General features: G+C 61.4%; 4 protein-coding genes across 4 annotated transcripts in view; 1 reads left to right on the top strand and 3 right to left on the bottom strand.

The window, feature by feature from the left end:
- The window catches only part of AURANDRAFT_67941 (hypothetical protein), a gene marked incomplete at both ends in the record, with an annotated part of 9,324 nt that extends 8,665 nt beyond the window's left edge, over window positions 1-659 (bottom strand). Inside the window, one exon of the mRNA XM_009043527.1 lies at window positions 153-659. Within this exon, the coding sequence (XP_009041775.1) occupies window positions 153-659 (507 nt within the window). The remainder of the gene's footprint in view (window positions 1-152) is intronic.
- A 282-nt stretch (window positions 660-941) lies between these two features.
- On the bottom strand, window positions 942-5,617 carry AURANDRAFT_67940 (hypothetical protein; the record flags this gene model as incomplete). Its single annotated transcript, XM_009043526.1, has 3 exons — window positions 942-4,217; window positions 4,269-5,489; window positions 5,543-5,617. The coding sequence occupies 3 exons, from the start codon at window positions 5,615-5,617 to the stop codon at window positions 942-944; spliced, it is 4,572 nt and encodes a 1,523-aa protein (XP_009041774.1).
- A 2,580-nt stretch (window positions 5,618-8,197) lies between these two features.
- On the top strand, window positions 8,198-11,974 carry AURANDRAFT_67939 (hypothetical protein; the record flags this gene model as incomplete). The annotated part of the gene is made up of 5 exons (XM_009043546.1): window positions 8,198-8,571; window positions 8,664-9,178; window positions 10,817-10,819; window positions 10,956-11,080; window positions 11,885-11,974. The coding sequence occupies 5 exons, from the start codon at window positions 8,198-8,200 to the stop codon at window positions 11,972-11,974; spliced, it is 1,107 nt and encodes a 368-aa protein (XP_009041794.1).
- A 767-nt stretch (window positions 11,975-12,741) lies between these two features.
- The window catches only part of AURANDRAFT_67938 (hypothetical protein), a gene marked incomplete at both ends in the record, with an annotated part of 30,363 nt that continues 21,872 nt past the window's right edge, over window positions 12,742-21,232 (bottom strand). The window contains one exon of the mRNA XM_009043525.1: window positions 12,742-12,772. Within this exon, the coding sequence (XP_009041773.1) occupies window positions 12,742-12,772 (31 nt within the window). The remainder of the gene's footprint in view (window positions 12,773-21,232) is intronic.

The following is a 21,232-nucleotide window of genomic DNA, read 5'->3' as shown; positions in this document are numbered from 1 at the left end:
TCGGGCAGCGCGCCGCGCTCGTGCGCCTCCAGCAGGCTCAGCGCCGTCGCGTGCTGCAGCTCGAAGTCGTCGTTCGCCGCCTCCGCGCTCTCGAAGGCCTCCTCCCAGACCGTCGACCATTGCCAGTCGACGCCGCCCCCCGGCGTGGTCACGGGCGTGAGATCCGCGTCGCTGTCGCTGAAAACCGAGTGCTTGGCGCCGAGCGGCGTCTCCGGCGTCGCGCGGGCCTTGGCGTCCGCCGCCGCCGACAGCTGGCGCTCGAGCTCGACGGCCTCGCCCGTCTCCAACTCGTCGTTCCGCGCCCGCATCGTCCGCGCGAATGCCGCGAAGTCGTCGATGTCCAGCAGGTCCTGCAACACGCGCTTCGCCATCTCCTCGCGCGGGCCGCTCGCGGGCGACTCCGCCGTCTCCCGCAAAAAAATCGCCAGCCGCGCCTCGTCCGCCTCGCTCCGACAGCCCAGCTCCTCCAGGAGCGAGTCCAAAACCTTGGCCACGAGCGACCGGAACTGCACGTAGAGCGCGTACTCGCCCTCGCCGTGCTCCTTCTCCGTGCTGCTACCGCCGAAGAGCACGGCGTTGCGGTCCACGAAATGCGACACCTCGCTCCACTGGCCCTCGCTCACGTACCTGTGCAGCGCCTCCATCCACTCGTCCTCCATGGCAGCCCGTCGTTCGTCGGGTCAGGGTCTTCGGCAAGGTCCACGGCGCTTCTCCGAGGCGCAATAGCGTCGCATTCTAATGTCGCGACGCGATCTACGAATGTGAATGTGTACTAGACGAAATGGGCATAAATCTACCTCAACATGAGGGGTTGCAGTGCAACATGAGCGACGGCGTCGTCGCTGCGCTTCTCGGGGAGTAGCCTCCGACGTATTCCCCGCTGGCAGAAGCCTTTTTTTGGTGGTTTTATGCGGCTATGTGGATGCGGTGGTGCCCCGCGCTCAGGGGCCCGCGGCCGTCGCCGCGCGGACCGGAGCCGTCCCCGGGGGCGCATCGAGGGCGGCAAGCGGGTTCTCGCGGCGGCCCTCGAGCGCGGCTAGTTCGACCTCGGCGTCGCGGTGGCGCCTGATCTCCTTCTGGAGCCGCTCGACCTCCGCGAACTCGCCAGCCGTGGCCTCGCCGCGGGTGACTCGACGGTACGCCTGCTTGTAGCGCCACGCCGTCCGCTCGAACATGCGCACGCGCAACACGGGCAGCACCTTCGGCGACAACGAGCGAAGCGTGTCCTCCTGGAGGTGCTGGTCTTCGTCGCGGCCGTTCTTGCGCTTCCACCGCGAGGCGACGCCCCAGTCGTATTCGATACCCTCGCCGGCAAGTTCGCAGTGGCCCTTGGGCGTGAACATGGCGCGGTGCCCGAGGTCCGTGACCATCTGCTCGAGCTCCGAGGTCTCGTTCTGGTAGTCCCAGCACGCCGCGAGGACGTCCTTGGCACACGTCGACCGCGCGACGCCGTCGATGTCGACGGTCTCGGGGACGCCGTAGGTGTCCTTCTTCCCCGTCCACGACATGCCCTGGTGCCAGAGGCCGCGCTCCCTGAGCAGCTGCTTCCCGCCCTTGGGCTGGCCGAGGAAGCCCGTGACGCTCGCCGCGTGGACCTCGAGCGCCGCGCGCCACTCGTCGTAGCCCGGCGGCTTCGACCCGAGATCGATCGTGATGGACGCGTTCTCCGAGTGGTACGTCGCCGCGCGCGCCCGGAGCGACCCGACCTTCTTGTCCTTGGGCGCCGTGGCCGCCCGCTTGCCCTGCTCCTTGATCGACCGCGCCTGCACGTAGGCCTTCGCGTCGTCCGCGGGGATCTGGACCCACGCGACGCCCGCCTCCGTCGTCGCCGCCCGGATCTTCGCCTCCGCCGTCGCGTTGGCATCGGAAAGCGCCGATGCGCGGTAGTACTCCGCGCCATGCTTCGGCGGTTTGGGTTTGGCCGTGGCTCGGCGTCCGTTCCCGGGCGGCGCCGCGGGGTCGTCCACGGGCGGCGCCGACGGATTATCAAAATAGCCGTGCTGCGTTTCGCCGGGCTTGAGCATGGGCTCGAAGGGTCCCAGGAAGCCCTCCGAGCGCTCGATGACCGTGTCGCGGACGATGGGCTGGTCGCCGCCCCACGAGAGGTTCATCTGCGTCGTCGAGAGCGCGTCCGGCTTCGAGTGGCCGTGCTGCGCGCTGTGGTCGAAGTAGAAGAGGGCCTGGCACGGCGTCGCGGCGCCCGAGAGCTTCCCGTAGACGAACTCGAACGCCTGGATGACGTCGTAGGTGTGCACGATGATGTGGACGCCCAGCCACCAGCCCTCCTTGTTCGCACCCGGGTTCATGTGCCACAAGCCGACGGCGCAGATGTCGACCGCGTTGTCCCAGTACCCCGCGGGCACGTTCTTCTTCAGCGGCGGCATGTCCTTGGTCGGCTGGGCCACGCCCTGCTGCTCCTGCACCTTGATCCAGGCCTGGCCGACGTCGACGCCGGACATCGTGACCGGGTACTGCTTGCCCGCGCGGTGCGCGTTGATGGCCGCGAGCGTCGCCTCGTCGAGCGGGAAGCCAAAGCCGATCTTCTGGGCGCGGGAGACGAAGCCGCTGACGTGGACCGCCAGCCCGCGCGACTTCTTGTCGATGGGCGCCGCGCCCTTGTGCGTCCAGCACTTGGACGTGTACTCGTGGCTGTGCCGGCACATCTCGTCCTGGCCGATCGCCACGAGCGGCGGCGCGTCGCTGGGCCGCCTGGCGCTCAGGGAGCCGCCCATGGGCATGGACTCGACGTAGGCCTCGAAGGCCGAGCTCGCGTTCACGTTGAACTCGACGGCGTCGACGGACGCGCCGTCGATCTCGACTTTGACGCGGTGCGGCTCCAGGTCCTGGCGCGCGTTGGGATTGGTTTTCTCGTGGGCGACGAAGAGCTTCTCCGCCTCCTCCAAGGACAGCTGGATCCACTTGTGCTGGAGCACCTCCATCTCCTTCTCGAGCGGCAAAAATCGTTTGTTCCGGTCGTCCGCCGCGCGTTCGTGGACGTCCGTCATGTACGACTTCTTGCGGTCGCGGTACTCGAGCTGGATCTTGTCCGAGTGGGCGATGGTGTAGACGCCGTGGCCCTTCTTGATGGGCCACGACAGGCCGTACCGCTTCCAGAAGAAGCCCCGCACGTCGCCGTCGACGTCGCCGTCGACGTACCAGTCCGGCTCGACGGTCGTGGCGCGCGTCGAGCGGATCGTCTTGCTCCCCGTGGGGGCGCCGCCGTCGAAGTTGTCCGTGATCTTCATCATCATGACCTCCGACATGAGCTCCGCGAGCTTCTCCAAGGACATCGTGCGCAGGTTCGCGCGGACGAGGAGGTTCAGCCGCAGCACGAGGTCGTCCTGGCTCAGGAAGCAGCTCGTCCACGAGTCGCGGAGGTAGCTGCCCCGCTCGTCGGCGAGGAAGTAGCCCTCGGAGGGCAGGTACTGGTTCCGGAAGTAGCCCATGACCGTCCTGGCGCCGACCTTGCCGTAGGCCTCGTCGGCCGCCTTCTGCGCGCACTCCATCGCCGTGAGCGACCCTGGCTCGCCGGTGTTGAAGTCGCGGAGGTAGCGCAGGAACCGCTCGACGCACTCCGCCTTGGTCCGCGTCCGGCGGAGCTCCGAGTCGGACATCTCGAGGCGCGAGTCCGGGTCCTCCGGGTCGTAGGCCAAGCTGAGCTTGTACGTCGTCTCGGCGGTCAGGTGGCCGCGGAGGCGGTCGATCATGGGCTGGTACCGCCTCGCGTTGCGCTCCGTGACCTCCTCGACGCGCGCCCGTCGGTTCTCCTCGTCTCTTCTCCGGTTGTCTTCCCGGCCGTCGTCGCCCCGGTGCCCGGACTGGTGGCGACGGCGGCGCGAGGCGCCGCCGACCGCGCCGATGAGCCGCATGGCGCCGCGCTTGAGCGCCGCGAGCGCGTCCATGGTGCGGTGGCCCAAGCTCGAGCGCTTCCTGCGCCGGGCCTCGGCCGCGGCGCCCGCGCCGCGCGGCCTGCGCAGCGTGACCTTCGGGGTCCAGTCCACGAGGTCGCCGCCGCAGCCCGTGAAGTCGTCCTCCGCGAGCTCCTCCTCCTCCTCGTCGTCGTCGCCGCCGTCGTCGCCCTCGGGCGCGGGCGCCGCGAGCGCGGGCACGTCCGGGTCGTCGTCGTCGCCGTCCTCGACGCCGCCGCCGTCGCCGTCGGGCGCGGGCGCCGCGAGCGCGGGCGCGTCCGGGACGTCGTCGTCGCCGCCGCCGCCGACCTCGACGTCCCCCTCGTCGCCGCCGGCAGATCAGATGCGGTCGCGGTAGACCGGGCCGTGCAGCGAGCTCTTGCTGAGCTCCGCCTCCTCGACGCCGGTGGGGAGCCGCAGGATGTATCGCGACTCGCCGTTCCGCCTGGGGGCGGAGAGGAGCGACACGAGGTAGGCCAGGCCGAGCATGACGACGAACGGCCACACGTTCTCGACGAGCAGCAGGTGCGGGCCGATGCAGCGCACGACGTGCGCGAAGCGTTCGAGCGTGCGGCGTTTGGGCCCTCCGAGGCCGCGCCGGGCGCCGGCCTTGCTGTAGTCCTGGCATTCGACGCCGGCGGCGATGGCGCTGACGCTCCGCGGGTTCCAGACGTGGCCCACGATGGAGTCGTCGTGGATGTCGCCGTAGTTGTGGACGTTGGGAAGGTTGTTCGCGAGGGCGCCCGCCTTGCGCGGGTCGTTCTCGCAGGTGGCGACGATGGAGACGCCGCCGTCCTGCAGCGCGCGCGACATGGACCCGAACCCGGCGAAGATCTCCATGGCCTCGACGCGCGGCTGTGGTTCGGGCCAGGGCGGCTCGGAGACGGCCGCGGCGCTGAGGCCCTCGGGCGCCGGCTGGGGCGCGACGGCCCGGACGTAGACCATCTTGAGGTTCCGCCAGGTCATGAGCTTGACCTCGTCGCCCGCGGGCGTGATCATGAACTTGGAGAGGCCCCGGGCGGACTCCGTCGTGTGGAACCGGTAGCCCTGCTCCTCGAGCTGGCCCTCGCTGAAGATGGAGACGGCGAAGGTCGGGAAGTGGTTGTCGCGTTCGACCGGGATGCGCGTGCCGTCGGGCGTGACCAAGTCGGAGCTGTAGACGCCGTGGTTGGCGTGGGCGCGGTCTCCGCCGTCGCGCAGGGCTGTGGGAGAGGCCCAGTGCGTCGACGGCTCGCGCCGCGGGCCGTGCTTCGCGGTCTTGAGCGCGTGGGCCATCGATCCGCCGTCGATGAAGCTGAGCTCGAACCCCTCGGGGCACGGCGGGAGGCTGCCGCACGCCGCGAGCGCGTGCGCCTCGTCGGCGCTGAGCTCCGCGGGGCCGCTCGCGCGGGCGGCGTTGGGCGACTTCTTCGCCATGCGGTCCCGCCGCGACTTGTAGCAGCAGTAACTGAGCGTGTAGTACGTCACGCCACCGTCGCTGGCCCTCGGGCGCGCCTTGACGACCTTCCAGCCCAACGACCGCTCCCAGCCCTTCCCCGCGATGGCCGCCTCCGCCGACTCGAAGTCGCTGGAGAGGGACTGCTTTTGAGGGAGGTCGTTGGCCAAATTGGCCGGATTGGCCACGTTGGACGTACGCCGTCGGACGGCAGCCAACCGCGATCGGACGATCGGACGAAGAGCCAACCGCGATCGGACAGGGACGAGGCCATTGGACGAACCTAGCGGCCATTGGACGCGACCCCCGGCCATTGGACGTAAAAGACATCCATTGGCCACGATCTCGCGACGTTGGGCAGCGTCTGGGCAGCCCGCTCGCGAGCGGCGACCATCCGGGGCGCGTCGATTCCGTGGAAGTGGCCAACGCCGCCCTCCCGCCCGCCCAAGACCTCGACGCCGATGAACCAGAACTTCCGATCCGCGGACTGCCGCCGTTCTGCAGACATCGATCACTGCGAATGCGGCGCGCGTCCCCACCCGATTTTTGCAGCTCCGGGTTTATACGCCGTGACAGGAGTTGGGGCAACACATCACCTCTGTGCGGTCGCCCTACGGCTGACTCGGGTTCGAATCTCCCCCACGCGCGTGACGACGACGACGGCGGCGGCGGCGGCGGCGGCGGCGGCGGCGACGACGACGACGACGACGACGACGACGACGACGACCGACCGACCGACCGACCGACCGATCGACCCCCCAAAGTAGGCTACAAGGGCTTCGCCGGGGACCCGAAGTGACTCGCCCGGCACCTCCCCGAAACCCCATTTTTTTTAAAAATTTTACCCCCCGTACCCCGGCGCTCGAGGCGGCCTCTCCTGCTGGCAGTCCTCGCATTGCAGTGTGACTGACGCAGAGCTCGCGACTCATGTCGGCCAGATCGGACGATCGGACGATCGGCCAGATCGGACGATCGGACGAAGCCCATCGGACGCACGGCCAATCGCGGTTGGACGTGGCCAATGGGATTCAGCCAACGCGGCCAATCCGGCCAATTTGGCCAACGACCTCCCTCAACGGCAGCGTCAGCGCGCGCTGGATGCCGTGTCTGCCGCGCAAACCCCCGGGAAAAAAGTGGCTTTCGTGAGGAACGGAACGAAGGCAACAGGAAGGCCATTGCCGGGTGGTGGTGGCCGACCAAGGAAGTAGGCCGGGCTGTAAGGACAGCCCGCCGGCCAAGGACACTCGCCGGACCCAGCGCGCCGGGCAGCACGCTGGGGGCCGAGTGACCAGCCGGACACGGGGACGTCGCTTAGCAGGGGAGCAGCGGCGAGGGCGCAGCCGAGCTCGGGTGAGCAAGGTTTGCATTTCTGAGGTCTGGCTGGATGAGGTTGCGGGTGCAAACTTCATTCAAGGGAGGGCGGTACTCATATTGAACCTCGTTAAGTCTCAAATTTCGATAGCGCCGGACCGAAAGTAGGGAAATTGCATTTACGGCAGTACAACATAGGGAGATAGGGAGGTTCTCTCCTTCCTTTCCTTAGTACTTTAAGAGCCTGAGCGTTTTCCCTGGCGTAAAACTTGGAAAATAGTACACCAGTTTTGCACCAGGACCGACATATCACTTACTAATCGTCGGCCGGAACGCAACATTAACTTATTGAACCTAGAAGTTTACTTTCGAAAAGTGGTTGGACGTCGTCGATGATGGTCGCACGATCTCTGATGCTGGGTTTGGCATGTTCCAGGCCAGGGGGAGAGAAACTGAGCACACTTCGCAGTGGCAACTCGGGGTCGGGCATCCCAATACTTCAGCCCGCTCGTCTCGGGAACACGCAGAAGCTGAGATCATTTTTCCCTCCCTCCCCGCGCGCGCGAGGCGGTCCCCGCGGCGAGGTTCTGGGTGCTCAAAGGTACTACTCCAAGCGAACCCCGCTCTCGTCGCCCCGATTCCGGCCGGCAGCCGCGAGGGAGTAGTACCTTCGGGCGCCCCAGACCCCGGACGCAGCCCCGCGCCGCCGGCCAACCACATCGTCTCGAGCAAAAGACGACGTTTCAGCCGAGCGATACATTTCACTGCAACTTGGTCCGTCGATTAGTAAGTGCATATCGCCCCTCGACGCGTCGAAATGGCCCCGATCCCGAGGCCCCGTTCGCCCCGAAATCGTGCTCGCCTCTGGAGATCGGGAGTGGCGCGTCGAAGATCGCCCGCCGGCGCGGCGCGGGCTCGAAGGCCGCCGCGGCCGGGGCGCCCGGCGGACCGAGCCGCCGAACGCGGCCGTCAAAGTCGGGCGCCGCCCATCGGATCGGCTTCCCAGTGCGCCAGCTGGAGCGCTGCGCTAGAGATCTTTACTCCCAACACACGGTCGACTTCGCCATGCTCAGTAAAAAAAAACTACTAGCTCCGCCGCTCGTCGAAAATTCGGACGCGAATACTGCACCCCAGATGTGCCCCTCCAAAACCAACCTACGCTGCGACGGTTAGCTGTCAGCCTAGCTGTCAGCGAGCTCGGCTCGCCTAGGTACCCCTCTAGCCCCCCTGCCTGTGGATAAGCCCCCTCAAAATCTTTACGCCTTCCAGCGTGCGGGGGATTCGAGTAGTCCGAGCAGTCCGATCGGACAAGGGAGGGAATACGATGTCCGCTGCGACATGTCCCATCTGAAGTCGCGGTTCAACAAATTCGTGCGCGACCGCTCCATCAAGGCACACGGCAGGGGCCACCGACGCTTGTCGGAGCCGGCGGCGCAGCGACGCCAGGTGCGTCAAGGGCTGCGCGCGCGCGCAGAGGGCGCGCGCGCGCGCGCGCGCGCCCCCCGAACGACGGCGCGTCGACGCCGCAGCCCCGTAGGCCCGCATGTCCTGCCCGGCGTGCGACAAGGGCCAGAACCGCAAGTGCATCTGCGGTAAGAAGCGGACGTACAAACGGCGCGCGCTCGTCGGCGTCGAGGAGCTGCTCGACGGCGACACCGCGGCGGCGGCGGCGCCGCGCGCGCCGCCGCCCCCGGACCCGGAAGTCGCGCCCCCCGGCGAGACCGCGGCGGCGGCGGGCGACGAGCCCGAGCCCGACCCGCGGATGATGGGCCTCCGCGCGCCGCCGTCGGAGGCGCAGGCGGCGCGCGCGAAGAAACTCCGCGAGCGGGCGACGGTCATCGCGGCCAAGGGCCGCAAGAACAAGCAGGGCGTCATCCCGGCGGCGGTCATGGGCATGCTCTACGACTTCGTCGAGGAGTGCGCGCGCGCGACGTCGGCCTCTTCCCGCGCACGGCGCTCCCCCGCAAGGACCTCGACACGCCGCGCCTGAACCACAAGGACGTGCGGAGCTTGGGCACGGGCCTGCCCCCCGTGTCGAGCTTCCCGCTGGCCGGCGCGAGCCTCCTCAACATCGACTTCGCGCTCGTCCCGGGCGTCGACATCAAGTGCGGCCACTGCGGCAGCCGGGCCGTGTGCGTCACGGGCAACACGGCGCGCTCCAAGGACCGGCTCGGCGTCGTCGTCCTCCACCGCCCCATGCAGCCGCCCATCTACGCCTGCTCGGCGATCCAGACCTGCGACGACTGCAAGAAGACGACGCGCCACGACGACCCCGCGGTGCTCGCCAAATTGGGGCCGTGCGACGACATGCTGCTGCCGTGCGAGCACGAGCAGTGCGTCGGCACGCGCCAGCACCGCGCGACGCGCGAGTTCGTCGACCTGGTCTCCTCCGCGACGGCCTTCAGCGACGCGGGCTGGGAGACGGTGTCGCGCGAGCACAGCGAGGCCCTCGCGGTCCGGCGGTCGCGCAACCACCTCAGCTTCGCGTCCTGCCTCGCGGACTACACGGCGACGCTCGCAACGAGTCCGCCGAGACCGACGGCTTCGCCGCCGCCGCGGTTCCCGCCGCGCCCGCGCCCGCGGCCGCGGCCGCGCCGACCGTCGCGGACGGCTCGGAGCCGTCGACGACGTCCGAGGATTGTTCGGGGTTCTTATTGGCCGGGCCCTAGGGCGGGTATAGAAGCCGCGTTGGAACGCCGCCCTTTCGTCCGTGGGGAATTCCCCCGCAATTCCCCCGCCTCCGGCGGGGAGAATCCCGCCTCCGGCGGAATTCCCCCCCTTCGGGGGGGAACCCCCCGCCTCCGGCGGGGGGAATCCCGCCTCCGGCGGAATTCCCCCCCGCCTCCGGCGGAGGGCAGCCGCCTCCGGCGGCTTTCCCCCCTTCGGGGGGAATTGCCTGTCCGAAATCGCGCAGGGAGAGTCCCTGGAGTGGTACACTGTGTAGCGAAACTTGTACATGTAGCGAATAGAAATTTGTGCTAGCTCGGCCCGCCCGGGGCGCTCGAGGCCCAGCGGGCTGCGAAAGAGGGCCCATGCCGGGACGTTCAGCACTGCTCGCAGCGGCCTTCGCGCGGTGTAATTCGTATATGAAGCAATCTACCGGCTTGCATATGCTTCTCTCGATTGTGGTCCTTCTAGCTGCGCTGGGACAGGGACAAGCACCAGCATGCGCGTCGGTGCTGTCACATCGTCGTGTACCGAAGACCTGGCAGGAGGTGGAACACGTGTTGATATCGAGGCTCGGGCGGCGCGAGAGCGTCGCCTGTCCTTTAAGCGAGTTCGAAATATTCCGTTCATACACTTTTCCAAGCGTTCTTGCGCAGACGCATGCGAGCTTCGAGTGGATTGTATACGTGTATAGGACCGTGCCGTCATCCGTGAAACTCGCCCTAGTAGCGTTGCTGGCCGAATACGAGCGCTTCCACGTCGTCGAGGCCGACCAGCATGCGTGCTTTTCGCGGCAGCTCCAGCCTCCCGAATTTTGGCCTGTCGTCGATCAACTCGAGCTTTTCAATCTCCAACCCGCGTGGGACAGCGTATCACTGGTGGTGACGACACGACTTGCGGCGACCGACGCTCTTCCGCGAGACGCGATGGCCAGACGCGCGCTTCGGCGTACGTAAATTTTCCCTTGCGAGGTCCCTGAGCCAGACATCGTAGTGTTTCAAGCTGCGAGCACGACTCCAGAAGATTTGCCCGGTGATTGGCGCGGTATTCGCGTCGTCTGCTGGCAGCGCTTCTTCGAGTGGGAAGGATCAGAGAAACGCGTCGTCGACAAAAAACTCGCGTCACAAGCATGTTTTCCATCCGGCCTCAGCCAGATCACCGTTGGCGCCTCTCTCTCTCGGAGTACGCGCTCTGTCTATCGGATCTTCCCACCGCTCTGTCGCAAGCGGGCATGGACAACGATCCTCGACGACGGACACCTGCCGCCACTCTCCCTGGCGACCGCAAACGGGTTGCCCGAACGTGGCCGTCGCCAGGAGATTAGCGATTCTGACCATCGACTCTTCCGATTAGATTTCAATGAATCCACGCTTGACGCGTTAAAAGAAAATCCGACGCCTCGACCTTGCGATCTGCGGGGCGACTGCCTTGCCGCTATTGTCTATTTGGCGCCTAGGTGACCCCCCACCGAAAGTTACACCATTGAATCGCTTAGGTCGTTCTAAGCAACGCCGACGTGCGAACGGATCGAATCGACGCGATCAATCGCACCTTCCTCGCACATTTTAAGCACAAGGCAATCTATGCAGATGGTGACTTTCCTGAATTGGGTGTCGAATCCTGCGGATTCCCAGGCGCTGTGGACCAGGTATCAGCCATGCGGAGACGTCACGAATGTGTCTACGGCCGCGCTCTCGCGAAATTCGACCTGCTCGGCATCAGGTACTACATCTTCACCGCGCACGACGTCTGGTGGAACGTTCTGGCGTTGCCGCGATTCCTGGATGCGATAGCTAGGACGCTCCCCTTCGATACAAACGTTTCAGTTCCAATCGTGACTGGCGGTGGCGGCGCTCTCGGTCCGCGAGCGAGCGTCTATTCGTCCTTTGCGATCCTGAACGCCGAGGCCCTACGACCTCTTGCCGACACTTCAATTTTAGAGACGTGCAAAAAGGACCTAAAGAGTCGTAACCCATGGGCCAGATGGGTGGCATCGGATGGACTCTACCGCACAGACCACCTCCTTTCCTATTGCGCCGACCACCCGAAGCGACCCCGCGGGAACGTAGTCGCCCGGGAGACTTTTTGGTGCGCGTCGCCGTCTGCCGTCAAGGGCGGTAACTTCCGATTTCACGCCAACATCCGACATCAAGAGTACGGTGCTCTCCTTGACCAGTGGAACCCGGGCACGGTCAGCCTCGACAACATGCCGCGCGTAAACGCGCGTAATTTTGATGTCGCGGCCACCGACGAGTTCCATTATTGCGCCCGTCACCTCAGGATGACGTGCGGTGCCCGAGCAGCGGCACTGTCTCTCGTAGTCGCCCTAGCCCACCTCAACGCGAGTGCCATAGATTCTATCAACCAGGACGCCACCGTCGTCAGGGAGTGCGCCGCTCGGCAGCCTCGCGTCCGAGCTTGCATCTCGGGCGCGCTTCCAGGCATACCTCTCCATCCAAATTGTAGAGGCGATGTCAGCCAAAACCCCGCAGCACTTCGCAGGAAAGAAAAAGGCTGGCGAAGTCAGCGATATGTTCCCCTCGACGTGTGGTTTCAGCACTAGGTCAAGGAGGACGTCGTGGGAAAGGAGGGGGTCAAAAGAGCAAACTCGAAATCTGGTGTTACCAGTACTTCTCACATCTTCGACAGATGATGCTGAAATAGAACTGATGCCCCGAGTTTATACAAAAAACGCGCCACCGAGTGATTGCCTCAAGGGGGGGGTGGGGGGTAACGAGCTCATCGTCCTATGATTCGCCCAGATCCCTGGTTTATCCATTTGATACCCCTGGGTCACTCCTGTGAGGTTGTGCACCACACCACCCGCGGTGGAACTCGCACATTTTGGGGGCTTGCCGTCCACTGGCACTAGCCGGCCTGCCAGCCCCTCCCAGTGTGGAGGAATTGCTATGGTTTAGTGGCTCGCTGCTCTCCAGTGTGAAAACAACCATAGGGCTGGCGCGCGCCATAGGAATTATTAATTATTAATCTGCGGTCGCCCGGCGGCAGTGTAGCGGAAATTGTCCCTTCAAGGTTTCTATCGGCGGACCATGGGTGTGGTACGTGGGTGAAATCGTACTAGTGAAGGCTTCATTCCCTTTACAGCAGGTCCTCATAGAGGCCCTCCGTCCACCGCGCGCGGGGGTCACAACGGACGTCCAACGGACGTCCAACGGACGTCCAATGGACGTGGGAAAATTCGTTTCAATTTTTTGTTTTTCACACTGCTGCCCTCCTAGCTATTTCTTATGGATATGGTATCCTGGTATCTTCTTACTTTCCTTTTTCCCTTGTTATTTTCCTGGTACGTCGGTATAGCTCCCCTATAGACTTATGGCCAGGTTCATCAACAGTGGCACCATCTCCTCCTCCTCCTACCCAGGAAGTCCCCCTTACAGCTCCTGGCCTCAATGCCAGTCCTCAAAAGTTCAGGAAACCCAAAGTAGGTGACCTAATACGTATTAGAAGCAAAGATGGTGAATGGATGGGAACACCCCCGTAGGATATCCCCAACTGCTAGCACCCTCCTCAGCAGAGAGGGGTAGACCTCTGCTCTCGCCGAGCTTTCGCTGTGGTGGTGGTTCCAGGTTCTCGAGCACTTGCTGGCCCGCCTTCCGCATTCATACGCGATGAGCTTATTCGGATTCTACACGATGCAGTTCCTCAACCTATCTCTTTGCTCATTCCCGAAAGCGGGTTCGACGATGAATCAACATATCGTGCAACGCGCCGTGCACCTAAATGACGAAAAAGACGGAAAGGTCACTGACTGTCATGCGTCTTGGGACTTCGTCTTTAGGGACAATGGAAACGCTCTCAAATCGAGAGGAGTCTCCTTCGAGTATTCTCCAAATACAACAAACATTGCCATCATACGAGATCCATGGGATAGAGCCGTCAGTGAATATGCGGATCAAATTAAACGTGGACACATCTTAGCCAATTCATCTTTTTATGACTTTCTGACACGTTACGTGCCACGGCACGAAGCTTACCAAAAGCACGTTGCTCACGCTGCCGATATGTGCATCGGTAGCCCCAACGCTCGCTTTGATCACATCATTGAGATTTCTGACATCTCCTCATTTTATCGAGTTTCACGCATCGTGCCGAGCTTTGGAAAGTTGATCAATGCTGGCTGGGAGCGGTGTACTGGAGGATCCCCAAGTTTGTACATGCCAGGTTCGGTTGCATCACATCGCAACAAAGATGTGCACATGAAAACAAGGCTGTGTAACCCCAGAAATCTGCAGCAGGTTTGTCAGCAGTACGCACGGGACTATGCGCTCTATGAAGAACTCGGCCACCCTTTTGCGTGCGAATGCCCACGAGTCGTAACCGCAAACTAGTGGGCATTGAACCCCAAAAGTTCGAGTTGGCTGTTCTCACGACTTTCGTACCACGAGCGCTCCGAGTGGTGTGGTTAACTTAATCGGATTCTTCAAATGGAGGTTGAAGCATGCCTGAAAGATAATCCACGCCGCCCCAAACCCGGCAGATATTCCATTATCATGCGTTTGTTGTGCTGTCGCACCTTTTGACACAACTCCTCGTTCCGTCTCTCCAACGCACGCAATCGTCGAAGAGGCAGTGCGGATCTCCTCTTCAGGAGCATCTTCTCCTCCGGCTGGCCAGCCGCTGCCCGCCTCGCAGTCGTGGAAACCGCGGGAAACCGTCAGTCGAAGTCGGATGACCCACATCCCCCAACGTCATCACCCAGGATACAGATCCTACCTAGGCACCCGCGTATCCTACCTAGCTGCAAAGAATATAGACTGACCTTGTTGCCTCTCTCTCTCCCCGTCTCTATATCTCAATGACTATACTACAGTACAGTACGCTACTCTACTACTACCCTACTACTACCCTACTAGAGAGATAGAGAGTTTTGTATCTCCCTAGTGGCTCGCTGGTACAGAGCCACTCAATATCCTTCCCCCTTCTTAATACTTTCTAACCCTGTTATAGTTGCCTCCCGCACTGTAATAGACGGAGAGTCTTCCTGGACCTAGTGAGGCAGATCCTCTGCCCGTTCGTCCAGTAGCCCCGGCCCCCGTATACTACGGCAGCTGAGGTGGCGTGAGGATAACACAGACGCCGGTGTACCGCCACTGCGTAACCTCGATAGTTCACCCTCACACGGCAGGGCAGCTCCACCCGAGGGGGTTGACCGCCGGTATGCCTGGTAGTATGCGCCCGCTATGCGGGCTTTATGCGGGCTTTATGCGGGTGTTATGCGGGTGGTATGCGGGTGGTATGCGGGTGGTATGCGGGTGGTATGCTGGTGGTATGCGGGTGGTATGCGGGTGGTATGCGTCTGCTATGCCGGTGGTATGCGTCTGCTATGCCGGTGGTATGCGGCTGCTATGCTGGTGGTATGCGCCTGCTATGCTGGTGGTATGCTGGTGGGCTGCTATGCTGGTCTTATGCGCCTGCTATGCTGGTGGTATGCGGCTGCTATGCTGGTCTTATGCGCCTGCTATGCTGGTGGTATGCGCCTGCTATGCGCCTGCTATGCGCCTGCTATGCGCCTGCTATGCGCCCGCTATGCGCCCGCTATGCGCCCGCTATGCGTCTGCTATGCGGCTGCTATGCGGCTGCTATGCTGGTGTATGCCGTGGCTGGTGTATGCCTGGTGGTCGGCCCCCTCTGAGCTCCACTAGGCTGCCCCCCTAGGCTAGTGGGAGATACAAGAGGCCAAGTGGACGGAAACGAGCTCGAGCGACGCGACCGTGGTTACGTTGCCGGTTATGGTGGTGTATGCTAGAGTAGAGAAGTAAGCTTCCCCTTAGACCTCCGGTATGAATATGAACCATATATTACGCGCGTTGTGCCCAAACGTGTTGTTGAACTCTTCCACATATATAATACACGAGAGTGTAGTCGTACCATCAGGATGTCGTGTGCTCGGGCAGATGGGGACGGTTCTGCAAGCAGCACCTGAATTTTACGACCCGATCATCATTTCAGAAAACTTCATGTCTGTGAATGGAACGAATGCTTGGTTGTCGGATTTCGGAGTCCCGCATGGTATGGCAATCGAAAACATAAAAATTAAGGGATCCTGTGATCCCCGTGAGAATCACAAATTCGGAACTAATGAAAGTAGTCGAAATCATGGTATCGCATTCTATGCAAAGGGGTTCCGCATGACGCAAATAACTGTGATGAATGTGTGTGGACACGGTGTATACTCTGCAGGCTCCAACATGGGTGGCATAGACGTTGATAAGGAGACAAAGGATATAATTGCACCAGAAGCATTTATACGTGATATACGAGTACTAGGCACATCTCTGGATGGATTTGTTTTCAGAGGTCCGCACGACTCATTGTTAGATAACATCATATGCGCTCATAACCGTCGGGGTTTTGTTGTAGATACTGATGGTTCTACTTTTAATGGCGCGGCTGACATTGGATTCGTTCATGCATACGGCACACGGCAGGAGGCCATCTTGATAAAAGCAAAAGTCAAAGCACGTTTCTTACAGGGTGATACAGGAACTGGTACTGGCGTTCGCGTATTCGATAGTGGTAAAAGCATTATAGGTACAATCGAATCTTTCAAGACGAGACCATCCTCCTTTCATTCCTCCCCCAATTACGCAGTCGAGATTTGCGGCTGCTGCGGCATTCAAATTGGATCTATACGAGTAAGGGCAGATATTCAGACCAACGGCGTGTTGATTACAAGCAAGTACACACAAATTGGTTCACTGCATGTGGATGGCTCGCCGCGTCACGACGGTATGAGACGGCCTGCGAGTCGACCTTTGACTGGTATTGTTGTGAACGCGCAGAATGTTATCGTGGCAAGTATGGTCATCGTCAACATGGCCCGTGCATCATACACGCTGTACCCGATACAAACATCTGTTTCGACATTTTCCAACACGTTATGCCAACCCAAAGACTGGTTGAATGGAAACGTGATGTGTGGTACAAACAGCCATGAATTTCAGGGGGGTACCCGAGCCACCCAAGTTGTCTTCCTGGGTGATTCGACCATGATGATGTTGTACCGAAGTGTTCTACAAACATTGAACATATGCTCAATGAACCTTACAGAACACGTCACCAGAGAGGGCATTGTGCGCGGATGCCAGACACCTCAAGTGGCGCATGCTGGGCGCTGTGATTCTTGGAAATATTTGGGGATACATCAGCAGAGCTTCACGCACATCGCGGACGATGCAGGTCCTGCAGATTATGGTGCCACGCACGCCGGGTGCACTGACTGCAGTAGTTGTTATCCGATGGCGTTTCTAACTAAAAGCGGACACCGCATCGAATATATACCACTTGAATTCTCAAAAGATGAGCGAGTTCAGACGGCTAATTTGCGTGAAACGGTAGACCACGTCGCGTTGCGTTCTACCAAAGATACGCTGTACGTACTATCACTCGGCCTTCACGAGTTTGCGATAGGAGACACCAACGCAACTCATGGGAAAAATCGAATAACTCCTCAAATGTTCAAGCTTCATTTGAAACATGTTATCGATGTCCTCGGAGAAAATCTGATTTATGTTGGGGCGCAGGCGGTCCGTAGTGAGGCGATGCGACAAAAAAATGCACGTATTGCTGATTTAAATTTGGTAGCATCTTCACTGGTGTCTCGATTCGTGCCCGACGGCTATGATGTCAGTCACTCTCCAGCCGCACAATCTCTTTATGCAGATAACATTCATCTAAAAGGACAAGACTATCTGTTTTATCGGCGTTTGGCATACTTGCTGCTACACCGTTACGCCTCTGAATTCGACATTTTTGCTGACGATGTCTAGTTTCTGTTTGCCGTCATTTCTATTGCGGGATCATGGCTGAACCCGAGCCCATCCCTAACCCATTTGACGTAGAGCACTTTGTGGACTGCTGTGAAAACGTAGACTCTTACACGCTCCCCATCAATAATGGAGCGTCTGACGTTTTGACGGACGAATTGCGAGTTAGGAATGTCGTTAAACCCGGCGAGTCACATTGCTAAATGCGAATTGCTTCTTTAGTCCTTCTCTAAAAAATTGTAGAAATTACAAAACCCGTTAGGATTTGACAACCGCCTATACCAATTCCAGGGGAAACTATCACATATCGAGACGGATATTCTAGCAGATCAATAGGTCATTTAAGGTATGCCTTCCTCCTCTGGGTGATGCGCATGCCGAGGTAGTCGGAGCCGCCCTTGGTGACCGGGAAGCGCGCTGCGATGGCGCTGCTGACCTCGGCCTGGAGCTCGCTGTCACCGACGACGAGGAGGTCGTCGACGTATGTTAACACGACGCACGTCTTCGTGACGCCGTCGATTTCGCGGGACATGCGGAACAGGCAGCGGTCGACCGGCATGACGCTGAAGCCGATTTCGTCAGTCAGGAACTGACTGAGCATTTGAAACCAGATGACGCCGGACTCCTCGCGCCCGTAGACGTTTTTTGTCGACGCGGAGGTAGAAGCCGCCGGGATCGTATGGAGGCTCGCCGTGCTTGCGGCGTAGGTAGTCACGCCACCCGGCCGGATAGCGCACGTAGTAGGTATGGCTCGGCTTGGCAAGCATGTACGCGGCGACGACGTCGTATTGCGTCATGCTCCAGCCATATTGCACGCAGCCACGTGCCCGGCGGGGCGGAGGCGAGCCAGGGGCCAAGGTGAAAAGCAAACGAGCTCGCTGTGCCGGTAGCCGCGCCGGCGCAGAGACGGCCTCCCCGGGGTGTGCCGGCACAGTCGAATCCGGCTTGTGCCGGCACATTCCGGTGTGCCGGCACACCGCGCGCGGTCCGCGGAAACGCGTCTATGCAAGTTTGGAGCTATAAAACGCATAGTTACTTCTGCGCAGGGCCCCGGTTTCTCGCAGCATCGGGAGTCGTATATCGTCGTCCCTACCAATTCCCTTTAGAGGGGCAATGGTTGGTCGGTCGCCGCAGCCGCCGCCGCCGCCGCCGCCGCCGTCGCCGTCGTCGTCGTCGCCGCCGTCGTCGTCGTCACGCGCGCGTGGAAATTCGAACCCACAATCAAGAAAAAAAGATGTCCGGACGTAGCATTTTATTCCGTCCGAGGGACGAATTCGTACATAAAGCACACGAAACGACCATTGACCCAGGGGCTGCCCCGTCGGACGCGAAGATCGCGACCGGAACACTATGTAACGCGACGCGCGCACGATGTCATGACGCTGAAACGCACTGTGTCATGGCATGATGTTCAAAGCGACTCCGGGCCCGCCCCCTGGGCCCCGGTCGTAGCCATGACGTGCACAGGGGCGCTTCAAGCAAATCAATTCAGCGTCCGAGGGTTAGAATGTGTTCCCGCTGTGCCGGCACACGCCCAGGCCCCGGCCCCGTCGACTTTGGGCCCGACCAAACGTGCCGGCACACCGACAAAACGCTATTTCTGGTTGTGCCGGCACACTTCGCTTGCCAGATCTGCCGGCACACTGTGCCGGCACAAGATACACCCAGCAGGGGGTAGACGCGCGCGGAATTTTTTTCGGGTCTCTAGCCTCCCTTTACCTTAATATCAATATGGACCCCGCCTTCCAAAATAATGTCGAAATGGACCTCACTTCAAAACAAAATATCAAAAGGGACCTCACCGTCCACCATTTTTGACCATCATTAGCTGGAATTTAATGTCCCATCATATCGAGGCGTCTTCCCATAATTAATACCAAGACGGACCTCACCTTCAAATTTTTGTTGTTTTTTCTTAGAGAAGGAGCGTGGTAGCGCACCACGTGCGTGGGGCCCCGCTTACATGGGGCGACACTCTCGTGGCCTGAGCTGCCTACTCTTCGTCGGAGTCGGGGTAAAGGCCGCTGGGCTTGAATTTGAAGTAGTCCTCGAGTGAGCTCGAGCTACAGGGTGGTAAACTGATTAAATCCTACTTGGGCGTACTCGGGGAGGTGTCGGGCGACTTCCCCTTGGCCCCCGGCGAGTTCCTGGCACCGACTTTCTGGGCCGACTTTCTGGGCCGGTCGGTCGCCGCCGCCGCCGCCGCCGCCGCCGCCGTCGTCGTCGTCGTCGTCGTCGTCGTCGTCGTCGTCGCGCGCGCGCGGGGGAGATTAGAACCCAAGTCAGCCACAGGGCGACCACAGAGAGGCGATGAGTTGCCCCATATCAGCTGTCACGATATGTAAACCTGGAGCTGCAGAAATCGAGTGGGGGCGCGCCCCACAGTCGCAGTGATCGAAAATCTCGTCGCAGGACGCCGCCAGCAGGATTTTTTGCGCTCCCGCCTCGTCGTCGCTAGCGCACGCGCGATTCGTACACCACCTAGCGCGAAACGGCACGGCGCCGGCGCATCACATCATCGATAGCGTTATCCGTCGGTCGAAACGAGGGGTCCGTCTCGAGCGGGGTCCGTTGATAGAACACGGCACCTATTCTATGCCGGGCGACGGACAAAAGAATCGACGCGTTTAACAAAAGATTCGACGCGTTTAACAAAAGATCTGCACGGCACCATCAATGTCCAATGCTCGTCCGAAGCGCACACTATCAGCAGGAGCGCGGAGGCAGCGTCTCGTGAGCGTCTGAGCGCGGAAACGGTGTTTTGCATCGACGTCCTTGCATGTGACGCCCTTCCAGCGCTTCCAGTGCGTCGGCACGCTGTCGCATACCTTCCGCCCCCCACTGCAACTCCGGGGCTGCCCCGCATTGGCGCACGCGACGGCGGCGTTTCTGTCGTCGTGGGCTGCCTCGCCGCCGCCATGGGTGCCACAGCCGACGACAGAGACAACGTCGTCGTGTGCCTGCTACCGCCGTCGATGCGGTTTGGAGCGCTGCGTCGCCGCGCTGCCGCGACGCGCGGCCCGGCCCGGCGCCGGCGCGAGTGCGCAGCCCGCGGCCGGTTCCTGGCGACCCGGGGCCGTGCGGCGCTCGCCGCGCTCGCGGCCGCCGCGGGCCGCGCCGCGTGTTCGCGCCTGTCAGCGCCGCCGCGCCGCCGCCGCCGTCGACGCGGCGCACCGCCGCACCGCGGCCCGCTCGGCCGCGGCGGCGCCGACAGGCGCGACCACGCGCGCCGCGGCGCGACCGCGCGCGCGAGGACCGCGCGGCGCTGCGCCGCGGCGTCGCCGCCGCCTGGATAATTCCGCGGGGTTTAAAGACGGGTCGGCGGGACGAGTCCGCGCGTCGCTCCGCCTGGCTTCGGCGCCTCCGGCGCCTCCGGCGCCTCCGTCGCCTCCGGCGCCTTCGGCGCCTTCGGCGCCTCTCTTTTTTTTCTTTTTTTTTTCTTTTTTTCTCCTCGCCACTGGCCCCACATGAAAAAAGTGCCGTGTTTCAGTGGCGCTAGAACTAGAGAATCTCCCTTTCCGCGGACCAAAATACCCCAAACTGGCAAGTGAACTCCCTCAAGATAAAATTTTAGCAAAAATGCAGTCTTCAGGGCAAACTGAAACACCGCCGCTTACCTCGCCAGCTTGCATTTCAAGCTCCCTCATGCTATTTTGAGAAAGCTTGAAGGGCAGTTTACTAGGCTAGGCAGTGCCAGTGGGGGAAATTAAATCGCAAAATCGTAAGGGGTTTGGGGTATTTCGGCTCCGCGGAAGGGTTCTGGAAGGGTTCAACGTTCTGAAGGGCTTCTGGCACGTGGTTTGGGGCGGTGTTGCAGTTCGCCCTGTCTACGCTCTGAGAACCGTTTGTACCAGCGAGCCATCGTGATGTTGCGCTCTATCTCTCTAGAAAGAGATGGCCATGGACCGCATGTCTTTGTGAATTTTTGTGTTTTAGCGCGTTCCTCCGATTCCGCGCGGCGCGCGGCCGATTTCGAGGAAAATCAAAATCACTCAGGCTCCTTCCACCGAGTGAAAATTAGAAGCACCCCTCCCTCCCCTGAAAATTAAAATTCACCCCTACTTAAATTAAATTAACTCCTGCTCCTGCTTCTACTGCTGTGGAAGCCTGGTGCAGTGGTCATC

This window comes from Aureococcus anophagefferens, assembly GCF_000186865.1.
Source record: "Aureococcus anophagefferens unplaced genomic scaffold AURANscaffold_57, whole genome shotgun sequence".
NCBI classification, from domain to species: domain Eukaryota; class Pelagophyceae; order Pelagomonadales; family Pelagomonadaceae; genus Aureococcus; species Aureococcus anophagefferens.
This window is presented reverse-complemented; position numbering and strand designations above follow the sequence as displayed.